We start from the raw sequence: 22,198 nt of genomic DNA, 5'->3' as shown, positions 1-22,198 counted from the left end.
GTTTTTCATACGAAATATGACGTATTCATAATTCATTGATTGTAATTTGATGTAGAATTCTTAGTTAAACAATAAAAACACGAAATTCAGCGAAAGGATCTCTTTTCAATGAAGAGATTACAATACTAGATTACGTAATATGAATAATGATAATAATAATGAAACATTGTGTGTGTGGGCAAGTAGAAAGGCTTATAAAATAGATAAGTTAGGAACGGATTATTATGTGAATAAAGTAAGATGAAGTAGAAGTTTAAAATTTTAAAAGCTAACACCCCCCAAGAAAAAACCTGGAAGCCATTGGGACCAGCCGTTTTCGTCCCTATTTGGTGGTGGGTCTAAGCTTCAATTGACTCATGCTTTCAACTATGAAAATACTGAAATATCCACAAAAACCCCTTCTGATTATAATCATATGCTCACTAGTGACTGACTTCAAGAGATAATTCCTGGAGTTCTAGTGAGAAGCAGTGACCAGTGGAGTTCAAACCAGGTCTTTTGTGAGATAGGAACTCACTGAAGGCAATTGGTGAAAGGTTGCTCAACTTCATGGGTTGGTTGAAGTTAGACATTAACACCATCGTATGCCAGCTCAGTGGTCTGTCGGTTAAGTGCTCTGGTGCGAGACTGGTAGTTCCTGGGTTCGAATCTCGCGAGGCGAGGACGTGAAGGCGCACTGCTGAGGAGTCCCACAATAGTACGAAACGGTCGTCCAGTGCTTCCAGGTTTTCCTTGGTGGTCTAGCTTCAATTGACTCATGCTTTCAACTATGTAAAATTTTTTCTTATAATAATTAAAGATAATAGGAGTGCATAATGAAATGAAATGTAATCAGAAACAAATATGAATAAAATCATGAATATATGAGACAGAGTTAAAAAGAAAGAGAGGGGTATATTTTCAAATACGAAATATAGCAATAATAATAGTTTAAGGCCAAGATAATGATAAGGATATGACGTACTTCATTCGTACACACAGTTCTGGCTTCAACTCATAGATAACAATAGTTTATGTTGTTTTAAGGAGTTGGGTACAAAGAAATCTAGGTACTTTTGCACGGAGTGTAAAAACAACCTTGCAATGAACCTGTGGATTGATTAGGGTCGATTAAATGTTCAAGAATGGAACTTGTAACTGCTTTTATCACACCGTTGTAGAACCATATTGGGACATGTTACCATATCCGAGTTGAAAGCAAGCGTTGGCTATGACCTATATACCTTGCTCCGCAAGAGTAGGTGGACTGGTAAATGCATGTAGGGGCGGATGCAAAAAACAAATTCCTACTGATGAACGTTATAAAAATATAACAATATTATAAGATTTAAAAAATAAATAATGGTTCAAAAACAGCTCACTAATATTATTTTAAAAGAATCTTTTGGTGAAAATCAATCATTTTGGACAAATATGGCGTATTAGTATCTAAAAACATTTATTTTAAATGACTTCAGTGACAATTTCAACGTTGATTTTGGTTAATTTCCTAAAGAAAACTAAACCCAGTTTATAGTCAAAAAAGGGTTTTGTGAATATTATAATAACTTAATAGTTGGATTCATGAGTCAATATAAGCTAGACCACTATGGAAAGCCTGAAAGCACTGGACATCCGTTTCGTCAAAGTATTGGGACTCCTTGGAACTAGTGACTGTCGCCAAGAGGTATATCCTGGAGGTATAGTGAGAAGCCGTGTCCAGTAGAGTTCAATGGGGTCTGTTGTGAGATAGTAACTCACTGAAGACAATGGTGGACGGTGGTACAAATTAGTGTATTGGTTGAAGTTGGACATCAACACCATTAGATTCCGGCTCAGTGATATAGAGTTTAGGCGTTCGCGCGCGAGATCGATCGTCCTGGGTCCGAATCCCGGGAGCTGAATCGTGGGTGCGCACTGTTGAGGAGTCCCATACGAAAACGGACGTCCAGTGCGTCCAGGTTTTCCGTGGTGGTCTAGCTTATATTGACTCATGAATCCAACTATTAAGTTATTATAATATTCACAATTAGGAGTAAGATAACAAGATTCGGATTTGTATTTTTATGATGCTCAGTTTGTATTCCAATAAGAATTAAGTAAAAATTATGTCCCAGAGTGAACATCAACTCTGAGATGCAGGTACATCCACCCGACGAGTCCCAAATAGGACGAAACGTGCGTCCTGGATTTCACTGCCAGCCACTACCCATCTTTGCTTACCATGCTTGTGAATTTAAGCTATATCAAGGCAATACGCGTAGTATGTACATATGCCAATTAGAGACTGACCAGTTGTAGCCCTAAAACATCAATGGGAAGATTCAAACAAACAATACTAAGTGAATTTAGATTTTTATACTTATTGTGTATAGCTCTTATTCCGATGTATTTTCCGTGCTTGTTGAATTTGACAGAGTTAATGAATAATAACTAATTTATCATGATTTTGAAGATCATTCTTATATAAACATTACTTCTTCGACTGTAAACTCATTTTCTAACAATCATCTGAAAGATGACTTCCAAAATTCTAATTAAGCATCTAAGCGACTTATAGTTGATAAGATGCCTTGTAACATACATCACACCAGAATTTAAGCCATGTTACAAGAAAATTAATCGATGGAAATTCCATTTAGTGAAATTCGAGTGAATAGTTCAAAGATTAATGTATATACTGCTTAAAATTGAAAGTTTGAAGATTTCAAACTAAGGGAATTTATAGAAACGTAAGGCAGATTTTCTGCACAACAGGGAAAAGTATGTATTTAATGGTTCCTACTGTTTAGAAGATTGATATAGATTTATTATGAGAATCATTTCATCATTCATTATAACTATAATTAATTATTTTGAATTAACAGATAACGGTTAGTACTTATCAACTGGAGAACAGAATAGTTTGTGAGTTGTGTTGTCCTGATTTTGAAACTCTTCAGCAGAGCATTTTCAGCACTAAGACATCGCTAGCTTTAAATCTTTTTAGAAGAATCAACAAGATCGTCAAATCAGAAGAGGACAAACAAAAGAATGTGATTAGTATCTTACTATTTAATAATTTTCCTATGAAGATGATTAGAAGTATATTAAAACAAGACGGTTTAGTGCATAATAATAATAAATCGAATGAAATACCATGGATTGGTACTGCAGTTTTACCATACCGTCATAACACAACCGAAGAACTCCGAAGAATCTTAAGATAAAACAATTAAAGTATGTTACAAAACAACGAACACACTTCGAAATGCTTTAGTTCGATTAAAAGGAAAAATCTTATTCATGTTTACACAGAACTGCGTCTACAAATTAGGCTGTGTCGATTGTGATGCCTTCTATATTGGAGAGTCATCTCGCGAAATCTTGACTCCTACCAAAGAACATATTAGGTACACAAAGAAACCTCCTAATAATCCCGTAGAACTGGATAGACTTCAAATTAAATCGGCAATAGCAGTTCACGCCATTTTCAAATTGATTTCAAAAATAACAAAATACTACAAAAATGCTTTTCCAATTACAAAGAAAGGACAGTAACTGAAGCGCTCCATATAATGCTTAATCCTACTTCTTTCAATAGAAAAGAAGGCATTACCATACATCTTACTTGGACTATCTATCCTATCCACTTAATCTGATATTATTTACAATTCACAGTATTATACGAATATTCGTCAAGGTTAGAACGAATAGTTTGACAATAATTGGGCGCCGAGTATAGAGAATTCATTATATGTGAAAAAATTATATTTGAAATAGTCTCAGCGACTGAAATATAAATAATTTCAACGTTTCGTCCACCTAACTTGTCTGGACTTCTTCAGGGAAATAATCAAAATCATCAAAGAAATACATAGTGTTTTTTTGTTTTTTTTCACAGTATTACCTTACAAATTGAATTCTATTCTTTCTCACCATAAAGGTTACACAATTTTCATCCCTAACAGTGCACATATATGCATACACACAAATTTACAAACATGTCGTTTATGAATCACCTTGACCGAAATAACATGACATTGATTTATTCAGATGTGTTTTTCGATTGATCGCTTAATATTCTTATTGTTCTGCTGTACCATTTAAACTTGGATTAATGTTAATTTGGTTATTTATTCTCTGAAGAAGTGGCTTACACTGAGTCACGAAACGTCAGAAAATCTAATTTTTCTACTCATTGGGATACTACAAATATATTATTTATTTATTCTATTTAATGATTACACTATCTCACTAAAAATTCACAAGCACTTTGCTTTGGAAAAATAATAATTTATAGGTTGTTTTTATTGTATACTAATCTCAACCGGAATACCACTGAAAGCCAGAGAACTATAGGCACCTATTTTGGCTTAGTATATGATTGAAACCTAAAGGTACGGGATTCGACTGCTAATAAGCTCAAAGGTGCGTACTGCTAACAAGTCTCATGCTAGGAGAAAACAGTTACCCAGTGCTCCATAGTTCTCATAATACATCAATTGAGATCAATCTATAACAGATACAACCCAAAAATGAAATCAGCCTCCACAAAATTGCTCCAATGATAAAAAATAACTAATCAACACAGGCAAACAAAAACTGTTCATTTTACTTGACAAAAAACCTGAAATGTTTTAGTAACCAATTTATTATACACAACTTGTTTAATCCACTATACACTACAAACAAGTTAAGAATTATAAAAATTATGAACAGAATAAGAAACCAGAAAAACGAGAATGAAGAAAAGAACACCCCACCTATAGAAAGGGGAACGATAAAGAAACCAGCTTTTGCTCAATAGTTACTGAGGTAAAAAAAAAAACAAATATCACGAGCAAGTCATTTGAAGGGCAGGAAGAAAGACAGTAAGGCAGGGCATATTATATATATATATATATATATATATATATATGTTTGTATGGTTGAAGAATTGTTCAAATGTACACGAAATATGGGTAGAAGGCGAAAACCGATTGGTACCACAAATGAAGCACATTTTCTGATGTTATCTGTTAAATACAACAGATTTCAGTCCAATTGTTGATGAGAAATAATAAGTCGTGATACATCACGAGCACAAAAATATGTGCGACATGTTGGACAAGGCACACGTCCAGAAAGCCATTGAGTTGTTGGACGATGCATATTAGTTTGTCTTGAAGCAAACCAACGTGCTAAACATTCTAAGCACCATAATGGTCTACAATAACATATACCGCATTGATTATTATTTAACGACTGATTACTATTATTTGCTAATGATGATGAAGAAGAGGTGAGTGAACTTTCACATTGACGATTTAAAGTGACATTAACTTGTTGTACCATACATCCAATGCACTGTCCCAACTCCTTTAAAGGTATGAAAATAGATAACAATGAAGTATACAATAAGATAATTAATAAAAACCGAATGTATAACAATGAGTGAAGCACTATCAAAAATATGAAGTGACACATTGATAACCTAGTGAGCAGATATTAGTTGTTTATACACTAGACTTTGTACTATACTTATTATGTAAAAATAGATAAGATTCGACTTTTCGAATCAGATTAAATGCAGTATGATTGAAATCTAACATTTGGTTAGCTGACACTTGAATCAGTCAATCAATATTATGCAATGTAGAAATTTGCCCATATGTGTATCTGTTCAAGTTGCCACATCATAATCAGAACGGAGAGATAAATTGTCAGAGTAGCATCTATAGCTAGTTAAAATAGTGAGAATATCAGTGGTAGTAGGAAACACTAGGAAAAGAAAATCCGATTCGAGAAGAAACAATGAATTTGATTGATAAAGAATACGAGGTTATGTTAAAATTCAAGATCTAAAGTGAGACAAACAGTAAGTTGATCTGCGCCATTTCAACCGATTGTAAGCCATGTCATTCGATAACTTTAAGCATTGGTTACGTTAATCGAGTGGACCACAACAACGTACTAGTAGCAGTAGGCACTGACTAATACGGCTCAGTTCAATAGACAATGACCTCACAGACTGATATTATGTTTTGATTTGAATGAGTTGAAAGTATTAAATATTTCTGTTAAGGTGAGTTTATAAAAATAATCAGACAAGATGAAGAATGACAGGGTATACAATATTTTTGGGAATAAAATTTTTAAGGATTAGAAAATGCCAAGGAATTTGAGAACGAAATTATTTACCAAGCACCGGTAATTCTGATAGTTTAAGTTTTGCAGTTGAAATATGGAATATGTTTATTCAAACGTTTTCTAGGTTAAAACAGAGTAGAAATTTTGTAAATAAAACAAGACGAATTCTGCTTGATACATTCAGTCTATTACTTACGAATACAATTTTCGGAATGAAAATTGTTTACAAACATGGAGTTAGTCATTCTATAAGAGACTGACATCAGCTGAAGAGCTATCGATGAATACGAAGCGATAAACAGCGGTTTTGTAAAATTTTCAGACTCCTTAGTCGTGTGCACTCGCAACTGTAGTTATGACCGGCTCTACGGACATGAAGTCTTGCGACAATCAAGATACCTTTGGAATACTGGATGAGGTGAGGACTCTTGAATAGTTCTAAATTAAAACCTGACAGTTATTCAGTAGTTCCTGATTTCAGTGACTTTGTAACGTAAAGTAACTTCAAATGGAGCAATCTGTACACAACATCTTAATAATTGAAATATACAGATTATGTTTAGGTCAAACCGTAAAATATTGTATATAAGGAATGATATACAAGTTTCCGAGCCAAGCCATAAACTAGCCCTATTGTGAGAAGGTTAATTGCACCATTAGGCTTTAGAAACTTCGGCGAATGTAAGACATGATTTAAATTCATTCCTTACTGCTTAACAGTAAAGTAACATAACGTATTATCAAAAGTGCTTTGAAGGAATACTTGGCTGACGGAACTACTGTGGTGAATGAGTGACCCCGAGTGTATTTTACTCATGTAACTGAGCTTTGAACCTCATCCACATAAGATACTGTTGTGATGTTTAGTGTACGAGAATTGATACTGACACTTAAGTCCACAGTACTCGATGGAGAAGGAAATTTGTGTTCCCATACTCGTACATATATCTCCTACAAAATGATTATGTGTCATTCCTAGACAATGTAATACACCTCTTGACCAATTGTGCACACATCATCCGTACGATTTCTGATTGGCCCCATTGTATGAGAGAGAGAGAGCTACTAGCTAGATGACTGAACAGCATTATTAAGAAATTGAAACTGTCAATTATGAACAAAGTATTCAGCTAGGTTAGTATGACTTTATATATTGGAAGTTTTTAACACAACGGTCAAAATGAAAGTAACAAAAAGTCAAGGAGATTAACATTTTATTCACCACATTACAATAAAGCACCAAGTTAAAATCCCTTCTACTTCACTGACATTTTTTTATTTCAGTAAAATTAACATTGAAGTAGGACTAGACAAACATGACAATGATCACTGCTTAATGATTGGTCAATTGTGAATATCTCAGTCCGACAGAACGTTCATCACTACCCGAACAGAACACAGTTGTAACGTCTCAGAATGGTGAAACTGGGTGATACATATTCAAATCCACTATGGAATATCAATTAACTAAATGATGTAGATACGCCTTACTTATGAGTGTCAACCAGCACGTGACTTAGGTCTAGGATTTCTTGTCGACAATCTTTAATCATTTAACATTAATATATATTTTATTCAAAACAGGATTATGCAATACATATACTAGTTACATACAAATGATTTCTTTCTTAACATGCCTTTAGCTGAATCAACTGATACTAAAAAAGCACATTTAACTCTCAATAATCAAGTAATATGATATCCAAATACTGAACTGTTGGGTCGTATTTATATTGCATAATCTAGTTACATTACTTATGAGTAACTTATTTTATTTCACAATTGTCTTGTCTGAATTTTACTGGATGGTTAAAAACTAGAACAGTTTTTATTTGTTAATGTTCGATCATACTGAACTGGTTACTTTCTTTGCGTTATTCATGCCAGATGTCGAACGACTGTTGCCGGTTTTATCAACTTAAAAGTAAGATTAAGACCTAAACAATTTTTTTCTAGATGACCTGTTTTCTGAACTGGATAGTTTAATTGTGAAGCCTTCAAAAAGTAAATTATGATGTTGTTGTTGTCTGGAAAGACAACGAAAGCTTCACAACAGAACTACTTAGCTCAAAAACACAGTACCTCTCAGATCCTTAGTCTGGACTAAAAATATAGTCCATCATCTCACAAACCAATCCTTAATGAATGAAGAACTATACAAATATCTAAGTAAATACACCGAGTAGCTAAAGTAGTCTTTTGACTGTGTAGACAGTAAATCGATATATAAACTTGTTTTGCTAAGGCAGGTAAGATGTGAGCGGAAATAATACAATTTACTGAATAGTTGAAGGTGGGGAGAAATAGAACCATGAAAAGATTCAACATAAAATTAATCTTTAAGTTTGATTGAGTGTTGATAATTAGGAAGTATTCTGTTCAGAGTTGTACACATAAGATATAAACAACTCACATAGCCAGATGGTAGGTTTACCGGTTGATTTTCATCAACGACTTGTGTAAATGCTTCAATAAATCTTTGAATAATTGTTGGCTCCAATTGTACACCTTGTGCTTGTATTAAAGGGAAACGTAGTTTACTGCGCAACTCATCTAAATTTGACGCTGGAAATCTTGAAATAATAAATTGGAAATAATGTTAGAAGAATTACGATTGATCTCATCAGTATTAAGTCTACTGAAAATACAAAGCGACATTTTTATTGTCGGTGTTAAAAGTTTGTAGCTTACGAAATTTATGACGCTTAGGACTTATTAAAACAAGTAATCAGTCACCAAATATAGAAATAAAGTGTTCAAACATTATAAACCATACGAAATTCAATGATATGTAACGGTTGAAATGATCAGCGATGAACGTGTTGAGCAGAATTAATAAATGATATGAAAATTATGGTTTGATTCTGTTTTGAGTAAAATATTCAAAACAGCATGAATTTGGATGCTACTCAGAAAAAAACGCGGATCCCAACCAGGTAGTCTACACCTACCAACATGGCTCAGTCCACTTGTCAGCGACTTCATGGATTTATGCCACTTCGTGGCGTAAGATCACTAGGGCCACTCCAGAACCTATGTTCAAATAATTTCACTAAATTATATTAAATTTAGTGATTATTAGTTAAAGAGTTTATGAGGATGATTTCGAAGAACTAGTTAAGGCCGGTCAAATGTGGTCTTTTTACGAGTAATTATCGATGCATTAGCTCTCCACTCTTCTCACACCTTACTCCCGCAGACGGAAAACCATGAGGCAAGGTCATGTTTGTTATTTCCAGGGTCGACCTCTTCTAACTCCCTATCCAGAAAGACAGTGACTTAGTGGGGTTACAGCAATCAACTTTTAACCACTAAGTCCCAAGTTCGAACCCCGATTCACCTAATTCGTTTTGAGCAACCGGTTAGTATTATTAGCCTTCAGACTAAGTGTGGCTCATATCCAAAAGTACCTGGTGAATGATTTATTTATATAAACTTCTTACCGCTATTCCACCTCCGTGCAGTTACCAGTATTGCTTTGCCCTAAAAAGTTCAGTTTAGTGCTTTTAGTCTTATTAACTTCCACCAACTGGTCTGGTAAATACGACAAGATGTAAATGAATGTGTTTTAGCCAATTACCTCAACTAGGTCATTACGATGAACAAACCTGACAACCACATCAAGGAAGCAGCTATGGTCTGGAAATAATTCAACACTATGAATTTGAAAGGAAATGACTTTGACTTTTATTCACCAATGGGAGACTGCAATAAATTAAAACCCTTGGGTAAACAACTTTCTGAGGATAACTTTAAAAGTATAAAAATGGATCACTTCAGGTTAATTGAATCAATGCTGATACTAGATTCGATTAATCCATTAACCTTGTAACTAGAAAATTATCAACCAAAACAAATACAGTAACATCTTACAATGTACACTCATTATTACTTACCCAAAACTAAGCAAACACACTCCTGTATCTGTACGTATAAATCTCACTGTAACAATTGTTTGCACACCGAGACTTTCTCCGTCAGGTTGACCATCTTGAGTTAGAGAGCTTGGATCCAGAACTGAAAATGCTGAAACAACAACAGCTAACATATTTTCCGAAGATTGTTTAACTATTTTGAATTCAGTAAAACGTGAAGTTAAAATCCATGAATCTGTGATAACAAATCGCCGACCAGACCAATTAGTTGATAAACTTCCTTGACCTGCTACGAATTTGTCAGAACGTTGATATTCAGAATTTATTGAAGATATCAAAGCTTTTAGACTCAAACAAAAAATAGAGGTTAAAATATGAAAGACTTTATAAAGTACTTTAAAAAATGATCATTTCATAAATGACATAAAAACTCGAAAAACTGAGTGCGTTAAGAATTTATCAGCTATTCAAACAAATTAACTTATTCACCACATACTTTTGGGGATGAAACACAATTCAGGTGGGAAGGCTAATGGTACTACTAGGTTGTCAGAACAGATATAGGTGGAGCGGGCTCGAAGCTGGGACTTAGCGGCTGAAAATTGGACGTCTCAACCACTAAGCCACAGCTCCAACTGTTCACAAATACAATACCAATTTCACTAAATAGGCAGGTTTATGTTAACTTTTGAATACAAGTTTTGCCGGATGATCGGAATGAGGAATTTCATTGAGGTTACGAAATAAAACAATCTACTTCCAAAGTTAAGAATGATATCATCAACATAGAAATAATAAGTTAACTTAGGAAATTAAGACTTCGTATTAAAGTGAGACAGACATCTACAAGTTAATAAATATTTACAATGTATTTCAACTTAAAAAACTAGATTTATACTGAGCTTCAACTGAACTGACATATATGGGTGATTATCTATAACATTGGAACCACGTTCTCATGCTAGCTAGGCAAACTTTGAATTTCATCATTCGCTTTGTTTGCAACGAATTGATGAGTGATCGGTTGGTCTAATTCGAGCTGAAAAATTCAATAAAATATACAACAGTTTGGAAAATGCCAGTAACAATTGTAAAGCAGATTAAATTGTATTTTAATCAGACTGAAACAGCTTCGTTCGTATAGTTAGTATTTTGACGGAAATATAAGAAGAGGGCTTTTTTGTAGTTAATAAACGTGATATTATTTGTTTAGAGCAATCATAAGGGTTGAGTCATAAGATAACAGTCATTTGAAAATTAAATCACAGTTATCAGCTGCATATTAGGCTAGTGGTGATCAGTTTTACCCTTAAGATTTACTTCTTTTTGTTTATACGTGATTTTCTTAGAATCTTTTTTAAACAATATGTTAAACAACGATGCCAAATCACGTTCAACTTAGTATATATAACGAAAAGACGGGATGATAGTTTTGATTTTTAAAGTATTTGATTAGTAAAATAGTTCTGAGTTTTATTTTATTTTATTTAAACACATAAATATTGGTACAAACTTGAACCAGATACATATGCGCCATACAAATCTCGTTTGATTAGCGTGAGGGCTGTGATACTGCCCGGGTGCCCGAGTCGAAGCAGGTGGTTTTCTCAGGAGGCCACAATCGAAGCCTTCGACCTAAAGGTCTGATCCACAAGGCAGTGGAGCATCGTAAGGAGATGCAGTCCCATGGTAGCCGGTGATCAACGATTGATTCATACGCCATTTGTTCCCTCAGGATACTGGAGCCCATGTGTACCATTGGTTTGGAATCAGGGTTTTCCAACTCCACTAGGTGGACCCTCTGTATCCACCGACCCGGTTAAGGCGCCGGACATTCGCTTTTCGTCCTCTCAATTTCGTGAAGAACACCCCCGCCACGAGAAGGCAGTGAGTAGGACTTCCCTGGCAGATGCTGTATACGCGTGGCCATGTGAGGGAATTTTGGAGAGGGAGAGCGGACTCTTCCCACTCTCGACCGTACCAGGGCACTTGGGGGCTAGTGTTATATACGAAACATAAGTATTTCTCTGAATAAAATTGCTTTCTTTGAAAATTTGTCTGTGGGTGCCTAGTATAAAGCTTAATGTAATTTCATACTATTTCTGATAATTTGTTCACTAATTCAAAGTTATCTGATGAAATAAATAAAAATCAGTGGTCTCTATAGTCATTAAATTTTCAAGCGTTAAACTGGACTCACATACCGAAGAAATCTTATACTTAAGACAAAATAATAACCTAGTGAGAATAGTGTGACTCACAACAAGTTAAGGAGTGATTGTCACATATAAGAATAGACTGATTAGTGTGAACGACTAAGCACATTATTTAAAGAGTTTAATAGATACAATAAACCTGAAGCACCTCCGATTTCATAACAATACTATTTTCCAGTATTGCAGATTGGAAAATATTGATATTATGAGATATATTTACGAACATTTACCTATATTTTATATTCCTTTTAAAATAAAGAACGAGACAATAGTAGTTTGTTTTTAGACGTCGGATTAATAATAAGGTTAGATGATACATATATAAAATGGTCAAATGAACAATGCACTCATTTCTACAGCTCTGTACTACATAAATACAAAACGAACTCAGTGGAAATTTTGATTCCTTACGCTAAAGTAATATGTTTTCAATGTCATGAGACGATCACTCAACGCTTTCAGTCAGTATTTTTCAACATAGCTGATTTCTATTAAATATAACTTGAAATAGAAATTTCGGGTATTTATTTTGAAGTTAGTCATCAGTGAGCCCCAATTTTATTTAGGTATGTTTTAGCGATAATTTTTGCTTGAAGACACTTTCCGTCACAGTCCTACTCACTGCCTTCTCGTGGCATTACAGTTGTTTACGAAAGTGAGAGGACGAAAAGTGAATGTCCGGTGCTTCAACCGGCCCGGTGGACACGGAAAGTTCACCTAGTGGAGTTGGAAAACCCTCATTCTAAACCAATGGTGCACGTGGGCTCCAGTATCCTGAGGGAACAAATGGCGTACGAGTCAATCGTTGATCACCGGCTACCATGGGACTGCATCTCCTCACGATGCTCCACTGCCTTGTGGATCAGATCTTTCAGTCAAAGGCTCCGAGTGTGGTCCCCTAAGAAAACCACCCGCTTCAGTTCGGGCACCTGGGCAGTATCACAGCCCTCAAGCAAATCGAATGAGATTTGTATGGCGCATATGTATCTGGTGCTTCCTTGTACCAATATTTATGTGTTTAATTAAATAAATAAAATAAATCCGTCACAAACCTACATAATCTAATCAAGTGCTGTCAAGTCAGTAGATAGTTTTATGAAAAACTACTATCAGTTCGCCATATTGTACCATACTGCACAACTGAACTACTATTTTAAAGATCAAAATATGGACAGTACATAAGGTTTTGAATAGCACAACAATCTTTTTTAATTCACCAAGTATACAGAAAAATATCTGATGTAAGATATGCTTACGCGACACCAAATGCGCCATTTGACAAGGATGATGATGCTGTGGTTGAAGATGACGATTGTGAATCAGGTAGTGATTCCATAATAGTCTGTTTCAACGATAAAATTGTTGGATGACCATACCATGTACCAGATCCATACCAAACTAGATAAGTATGTGATCCGATGATAGATAAACCGCCTATGCCAATCCATAAAATAACATCCCAAATTGTAAATGGAAATGAAATATTTGGAGCAGAAACTGCTACATTTTTGGACAGAAACTGCATGAACATAAAATACACTACAATTTAGAAAAAAATAAACAAGAAGCGTAATAAAAATCGGTGAGAGCATAATTTATGGACGACGTTTGAGTAACGCTAAAGTGACCTTGAGAATGTCCACCTATTAACCAGGGCTAAATGAGGGTTATAAACCGGTGTGAGGAATTAGGATTATAATTTACGGTTGATGGTTAGGGTTACGAACTAGATTTAGGGTTTTCATCCCGAACTGACATCAGCTATAATGCCAAAACGCTCTTTAGACTAATGGGTCGATGAATTTTGCGTCAAAATCCAAGACCTGTTATCTTATATATGATTGCTTTGTCCATAAATTATAGTCTCGCACAAAAATCTTCAAAATATTAAGTATTAACATAGATTATTAAAACTATATAAATGGTATAACGGGATAAATACTATGCATAGTTGAGTTTTCAGAACCACTCTATCTGAAGTTAATGTTTATACCTTTGTTGCATGACCAACTAAATATTTAAACTATTCTATTTTTATACTCTCCTACATGGTTAGAGACCTTGAATGACATGGCTCAAAATCGTTTGCAATGGCGAAGGTGCATCCACTCTTTGTGTTCTGCCTAATTCTAATCTTCTGAATTCTTCATGTCTCCATCTTTTTTCTCTTCCCAAATTTATTTCATTGGATTATACTCCTTGAATAACATCTTCAAACCCTAATCTTTCGAATTACTGCTTATACTCTTACTACTTCAACCACTATGGGATTTGAATCGACAACTGCATCTCTATGCTAATGTGGTATGGCAACTCGAACTGATGTACGTACGTACGAAGTTCTACGTTGTGTCTGACTGACTGACTTATTATGTACTGTATCTTTCTTAAGTTATTATTACTTTATTATAGACACATTAATCAGTCCTCTATAAGGTTATGGAGTGATCGGGATTTGACGCTATATCAATGTACGAGTGACTTATAAATTCAAACTGTATAATTAGAAGTTATCTGTCAGGGGTCCTGTATTCTATTCTCCATATCGAGCGACCGAGTGTGGAAAACTGAGTTCTGAACCAATAGTCATTGTGTTATTCTCACCTGTTATCTCACTATCATTGTGTCATTGATACTAGATGGATAGTTTTGGCAAAATAATCGGAATATCAGACTAGATCAATATGACTGCTATCCTGTTTTACGGTTTGATCACAAATGATCCGAAAATAGATAACAATAAGAATGTTTTATTTTTATCATCATATCAATAAATGTAATAAACGAAGCAAATTATTTTTCGAATACATATCTGTGCACTCAGTTCCAAATTATACTTGAACTACGTAAGGGTTAGTAAGGTTACCCAGCTATTAGGACAGAATAAGCTGAGGAGTTGCAACCAGTTACTCTGCTTGAAACTAGGTATATTAACCACTAGCGTGCCGAGTAATATATTTATAACTGTTTTTGGGATGTAAGTATAGGTAAACATGGGTTTTCTAATGATTATAGGTGGAAATTTTACATATGTTTAATCGCATTTGCTTTAAATATGTCATGTTTTTGAAGAATCTATTGAAAGAAGAAACCACTATGAAGAAAAACTGGAAAGGAATCATTGTAGCATTAACTTCGACGTGTTACGAGGTACTGGGTCGCAACAAGCATCATCATGAGGAATAGATCTCCATGGGAAACCTAAAGAAAATTCAAGAAAGGAAGAACAAGAAGACAGCAATTAACAACAGACGAACAAGAACAAAGAGAGTTAAGGCACACTCAGAATACACAGAAGCAAACAAACAAGTGAAGATGAGAATTAGAGCCGACAGGTGGAAATACGTGGAAGATCTAGCAATGACTTCGGCAAAAACTAAAAAAGAGAAAATATGAGATAGCTATATGATACAACGAAGGAACTAGTAGGGAAAAATTGTAAACCAAAGTGACCAGTCAAGGACAAAGAAATCAAGCCAATCACTGAGATTCAAGAACAGAGGAAGATGGGGGGAAAACACTTTGAAGAACTCTTCAATAGACCAGCTCCATTGAACCCACCAGACATCGAAGTAGCACATACGGACCTTCCTATAGATGTCAATCCACCAATGATAGAAGAAATTAGGAAGTGCATCAGACAGATCAAGGTTGACAAAGAAGCAGGACCAGACAACATACTAGCTGAAGTACTGAAGTCCGACATAGAAGTAACTGCGAAGATACTCCATGTTTCATTCAAGAAAATTTGTGAGGAGGAACAAGTCCCAACAGACTGGAAAGAAGGATACCTCATCAAGATACAAAAGAAACGAGAACTGAGCAAGTGCAAGAACTATGGAGACATCACACTACTATCGGTAACAGGACAAGTTTTCAACCGAGTGTTGCTGAACCGGGTGAAGGACGCAGTACACGCCAGACTTCGAGATTAACAGGCTGGATTCCGTAAGGATCAGTCGTGCACAGATCAAATTGTGACACTACGGATCATCGTGGAACAATCGGTTGAATGGAATTTGTCGTCATACATCAACTTCATTGGCTATGAGAAGACGTTTGACAGTGTGGACAGAACATTATGGGAAATTCTTCGACAGTATGGAGTTCCTGAGAAGATTGCCAACATTATCCAGAACTCATACGACGGACTACAGTGCAAAGTCGTGTATGAAGGACGGCTGACAGATGCATTCCAAGTAAGGACCGGAGTCAGACGAGGCTGCTTACACTCCCCTTCCTCTTTCTTCTGGTGATTGACTGGATTATGAAGACCTCAACACCTGACAGAAGGCACGGAATACAATGGACATATCGAAATCAATTGGACGATTTGGACTTCGCAGATGACCTAGCCCTTCTGTCCCATACACACGAACAAATACAGACGAAGACAGAAAATGTAGCAGCAGCCTCTGCATCAATAGGCCTCAAAATACATATAAAAAACAAGATTCTCAAATACAACACGGAGAACATCAACCCAGTCACACTTGATGGAGAAACTCTGGAAGATGTAGAAACATTCACGTACCTGGGAAGCATCATTGATGAACAAGGAGGATCTGATGCAGATGAAAAGGCGAAGATTGGAAAAGCAAGGACCGGATTCCTACAATTGAAGAACATATGAAACTCAAAACAACTCTCAACTAATTTCAAAGTGAGGATCTTAAATACGAACGTCAGACAGTTCTATTGTACGGAGCTGAAACGTGGAGAACTATTACAATTATTATCGAGAAGTTAAAAGTATTTATAAACAGTTTACGCAAAATGATCAACATTTACTGGCCGAATACTATCAGCAACAGCGTTTTATGGGAAAGGACAAACCAGCTTCCGGCTGAAGAGGAAATTAGGAAAAGACGTTGGAAGTGGATTGAGCATACATTGAGGAAATCACGAGGCAATTCCTAACTTGGAATCCGGAAGGGAAGCGAAAAAGAGGAAGGCCGAAGAACACATTACGCCGGGAAATAGAAGCAGATATGAAAAGGATGAATGTTAACTGGAAAGAACTAGAAAGGATTGCCCAGGACAGGGTTGGATGGAGAATGCTGGTGTGCGGCCCATGCTTCTCCACGAGGAGTAACAGACGCAAGCAAGTAAGTAATTATACAGGGGAAAACAACACAATAACCTTGACAGAGATACTTGATAACTAGATTTGGATGTTTAAACTTATTGCATACCAATCTATAATTTAATTCATGAGAGTTTGTCGTACGTCCAGACTGCTCATTGTGTCTTAGTTGAGAAGCAACACTTGTCCATGAAGCTAAACTACCAACTAACATCCTTTACGCAAAATAAAATACGTCTTAAAAGTTACCGTTTAAAACCAAATACCAACTACATTGATGTAAATAAAAACTAAGACAACTAAACTTACAAAAGACTAAAGACGATGAAAATAACCGTACCATTACAGTTCTTTTTAAATGATACTGTACAAAGTATTGACTTTCATTACCAAGAAATCGATTAAACAAATTCTCCAATGTTACACCAGCAGAAATAAACTCTGTAGTCGGTGCCATAATGCAAAATACAAGAAGTCCAAATAGTAATGTATACAGAACATCAAATGAATCAAATGTTGAACTAATGAATAATGTATCCATTGTCGACAAGGTAGCACTATCACTATTCATCTTGTATTATGTTATAATTACGAATGATAATGTAAGGAAACTATTGAGATAAGATAGACATTGGAACAAATTACAAAGTCAAGTCCAGTTAATGATACATCTAATATCACCCACGAATTTGTACGAATTTTTCCTCAGATAAAAAGTCTAGGAGGGAAAATACGTTTTATGAGTTGATAGGTAATAAATTAATAAAAAATTATGATCTTGGCCTGTAAAACTTGAAAGAATTTTCGGGGCGCAAATGCAGGATTGAAGGGATAATGAATAAACAAATAATAATTATAAACTTTATGAAATAAACTAGTTGGTGGTAAGTTTCATTAATTGTATAACACGGTTTTAGACAAGTGATGAGTTAAATAAAATCTGAATGCTAAATATGCTTCATCCCACAAGTGCCCTGGTACGCCAGAGAGTGGAAAGAGTCCGCCCTCTCGAAATGCTCTCACACGGCCACGCGTACACAGCGTCTGCCAGGGAAGACCTACTCACTGCCTTCTCGCGTCATTACTGTTGTTTACGAAATTGAGAGGACGAAAAGAGAATGTCCGGCGCCCTAACCGGGACGGTAAATACAGAGGGTCCACCTAGGGGAGTGGGGAAACCCTCATTCCAAACCAGTGGTGCACATGGGCTCCAGTACTTCAAGGGAACAACCAATCGTTGGTCATCGGCTACCATGAGACTGTATCTCCTTACGATGCTCCACTGTCTTGTGGATCAGACCTTTAAGTCGAAGGCTTCGATTGTGGCCCCCTGAGAAAACCACCTGCTTCGGCTCGGGCACTTGGGCAGTATCACAGCCCTCACACAAATCGAATGATTTATGTGCCTCCTTGTACCAATGTCTGTGTGGTTAAATGATAATAAAAGCATTAGTGAAAATAAAGTGGATTAGATGTGATTTGAGAAGAGAACATAAATTTACGAAATGAAAAAGATGTTTCTAGGGTAATCAACTCAATGTCAAGAGACTCTAAGTTAACATGTTTATCGGTCGACTCGTTCTAGAGTCTATGATCCCTTCTGTTTGAAGATGTATGTAGTTATAGACCAAGTGGCAGCCAATGATGCCGTTGTGTAATGTCATTCAAGAAGGTTATTTCGAAGGAAAAACCCTACTACATAATAAATAACCGGTCTTACAAAAATGATATTTAAAGTTTCAGACGGTTTCTGCATACTCATTTGACGTTTATATCAAAGATATCTACTGATATTTACACAATGTGAACTTGATTTACATGTAGTAAAAATAACTCTAGTGTATAACAGTCTCATGTAGACTGCCAACACAATAATAGGCCAGATTAGACTCTATGTTGTCAAACAGAATACTGAGCAAGTCCAAATGAAGTATATCCAAAGCAATTCTATCTCTAGGATACTTGTTAATTAATTACGATCAAAATAATGATCAAAAGCTTGTGTAATTGCAACGTATTTGAGTGTGCAGTTTTGAGCCCTGTCAACGTTACACATTCATGCTGTCTCATCAGACGAAATCACAGGGCTTTTGAGAACAGAATGGGAGACAAAATGAAAAATTCCTTAGTCAAAAAATACAAGCGTATTCTATAAGAAATCTACATGAAACTGGTATGAAATCACAGATCTAAACTACTTATTATAAAGTGGCAAAGCTTGTTCACTCGTTACATACTTCACAATCACTGTATTTTTTAGTTTTATAGAAAATTACCTGTGATTTTGACAAGAGCGATCCCAAGTGGAAAACAACGCAGTATCAGCCTTACCTACGTAAGAAACAGTAGTGCCTAGTACACGACGAATAAAATTGAGTAAGATCGTATCTCCCAGAATTGATCAAGAGCCTGTATTTATCGATGATAGTTGGGAATTTATTGGCTAATCAGAAGACAAACAGTAATGAAGTAGCTTTTGGTTTATCCTTATACTTCGTCTATTTGATGAGCCACAATTTATTGTCACTATATAATCCGTGAGATCGACTGCTAGTTTCAGGATTGTTGAAGAATTAGGAACGCTCACATAGGGGCTTGTACGTCGGGTAGCCTTTGAAATAGTACCCTTTCGATGTCTCAATAATCCACTGGTTTGAGAGGATAGCCGATATTGTAAAATATCAAGCAGTTGAAAAGGTGAATGTAGACAAACTTTTCAAGTTGGTCATTAATGACCTACCTGGATTAAGACTACAAAACTTGAGGCCGTAACATGCGAAGGATCCAAGTCCTAGAACGTCAGTGGACCATTAGGGTTGATAAGCGATTTCATCATTAAATATTAAGTATAAGTAATGCCAACGATTCAAAATGTTCGCAAGAATTTATAGTCATAATTCAGATAAGTCGGATTCTTCACATTTATCTAAACTACCGTCGTTGTTTAGATATCGTTATCGTATATAGTATTCCATTAACTTGAAAACGAAGTGAATAGGTATACTTGTATCTCACCATGTATTAGACTGTTGTAGCGGTTGATGTCTAGCCAGAAGGTGCTTTGTGTACTAAGTGAGCATGAAGTGACGTGAGTAGGAAAAGATGAAGATATAGTGAGGAAAGGAAAACCGACAACCTAGCAAGTGCATATAATGCACTTACATCAGATATGGGAAGTAAATGCAATAGTTAGCAATAACAAAGCAACTGGATTAAAACAGACTGGAAATTCAGGCTGTAAGTAAATGGGTCGGAAAACTAACGGGTAGTCCACAGTTGAAAATCGAGCGATTTCAACTGAACGTTTTCAAGATATTTTTAATCCCTCACATTCACGCGCTCACATCGTTGTTAAATAGGTCATTTATGTGAATGAATAACTCCACTGTTGTTTGTTTTTTTCCATTCAAGATTTTTTTGTTTAAGTCTGTCACCATTAAATAATACAATTCGTTACTTCAAACTTCTGGTTCGCTTTTGACTAATTGACTTCGATACTGATCAGGAACTGAGGTTCTGATACGGCAGAAGGATGTGAAACAGTGAATGAGTGTCGAAATATGCTCGTGCTTAAGTGAGCAAGCTAGGTGGGTGTAGCTGTAAATAAATCCCCAAACTGAGTAGCTTTGTAAGTATTCGACATTGAATGCTGACCACATTAGTTTTAGTGGACTCAACTAGCTGAAGGCTCTCGGTCATGCATCCGTACCAGATCAAGGTTTGGAATGGCGTGTGCAACGTCCTCGATCAGCCACTCCTCGATATATTGACAACCCATCAAATATATCTTCCAACCTCCTCGCTTCTGACTTTCGATTTCACTGGTTGGGTACGATCCACTTATAGGTGTTACTGGTAAAGTGTTGTCAAACTACAATACCTGTGGTATCTTCAGTGGTGAGACCGACGTGATCTGCTACACCAACCGATAACCTGTGAGCCTGTTCCTTTTTGGAACTTCATAAATCATTGCTTTGTTTTATATTTTTATATATTGTGATCTATTTTTCGCTTTTTGAGATATTTTTCCAACGTTCATTCCTATACTTAAAGTTCACCATGACAGGTCAAGCTTCTAAGCTTCTCAAGATCAAGACTCTCACACCACCCTCGTTTCAGCTAATGCCCTTTTAGCCTGGTTCAGCCAAACAGAGGCCAACTTCTGCGAGCACGGCTTTACTGATTCACACGCACAGTTCCTGGCGATTGTAAAGGCACTATCGTGCGATTTCGACAGGTACGTAACATCTTCTGTGTTTACTAGTAATGTTTCGGAACTTTACGAAACTCTGAAACTGTCGATTCTTAAGCGTGGAGATCTAACCAATCGACAAAGGTTAGATCACCTACCTAATAGTATCGGCCTGCAACATGGTTCTGTGACGGACATGTTGCTAAGGATGAAAGAAGTGATTGACTAAAGAACTTTCGACGAAGGCTTATTCAAACAGCCTTTCTTATCTAAACTTCCGCAACATGTGCAAATAGTTCTCGTCTCGTTTCAAAACAACGCCGTTGACGAACTGGGTGCATCTACCGAACGCATACTTGAAATCACGAAGACCTCTAAAGCCGAGGTATTCTCACTCCACGAAAAACCTCAAGAGAGACAGAATCACATTTAGGATCTGTGTCATACACTGACACATTCTCTTCGATTTCGTAATGACCGTAAACGGTCGCGAAACCCGCGAAGAAGCATTTCATGTAGGCAATCTGTCTCCAGACGGATAGCTCTCACTGGTGCTTGTATCATAACAAGTATGGAAAGTCTTCTAGAAATTGCAGAAAACCGTGTAATTATCTGAAATCCGAGTCGACCGAGAAGGAAAACAATTCGGGAAACTTCCCAGCCTGCACACGTTAACGGCAAACGTAGCCGGTGAACATAGCTGCCTTTTATACGTCACGGATGTGGCGACGAAAATTCT

The 22,198-nt window shown here is 36.1% G+C and overlaps 1 protein-coding gene across 1 annotated transcript; it reads right to left on the bottom strand.

The window, feature by feature from the left end:
- Nucleotides 1-4,595: 4,595 nt before the first annotated feature.
- Nucleotides 4,596-17,838, bottom strand: Smp_069810 (hypothetical protein; the record flags this gene model as incomplete). Its single annotated transcript, XM_018797647.1, has 5 exons — nucleotides 4,596-5,319; nucleotides 8,504-8,663; nucleotides 9,987-10,313; nucleotides 13,438-13,720; nucleotides 17,577-17,838. 5 exons carry the CDS (start codon nucleotides 17,836-17,838, stop codon nucleotides 4,996-4,998), a joined length of 1,356 nt encoding a protein of 451 aa, XP_018652668.1. The 3' UTR covers nucleotides 4,596-4,995.
- Nucleotides 17,839-22,198: the final 4,360 nt, after the last annotated feature.

Source organism: Schistosoma mansoni, chromosome 5, assembly GCF_000237925.1.
Source record: "Schistosoma mansoni strain Puerto Rico chromosome 5, complete genome".
NCBI classification, from domain to species: domain Eukaryota; kingdom Metazoa; phylum Platyhelminthes; class Trematoda; order Strigeidida; family Schistosomatidae; genus Schistosoma; species Schistosoma mansoni.
This window is presented reverse-complemented; position numbering and strand designations above follow the sequence as displayed.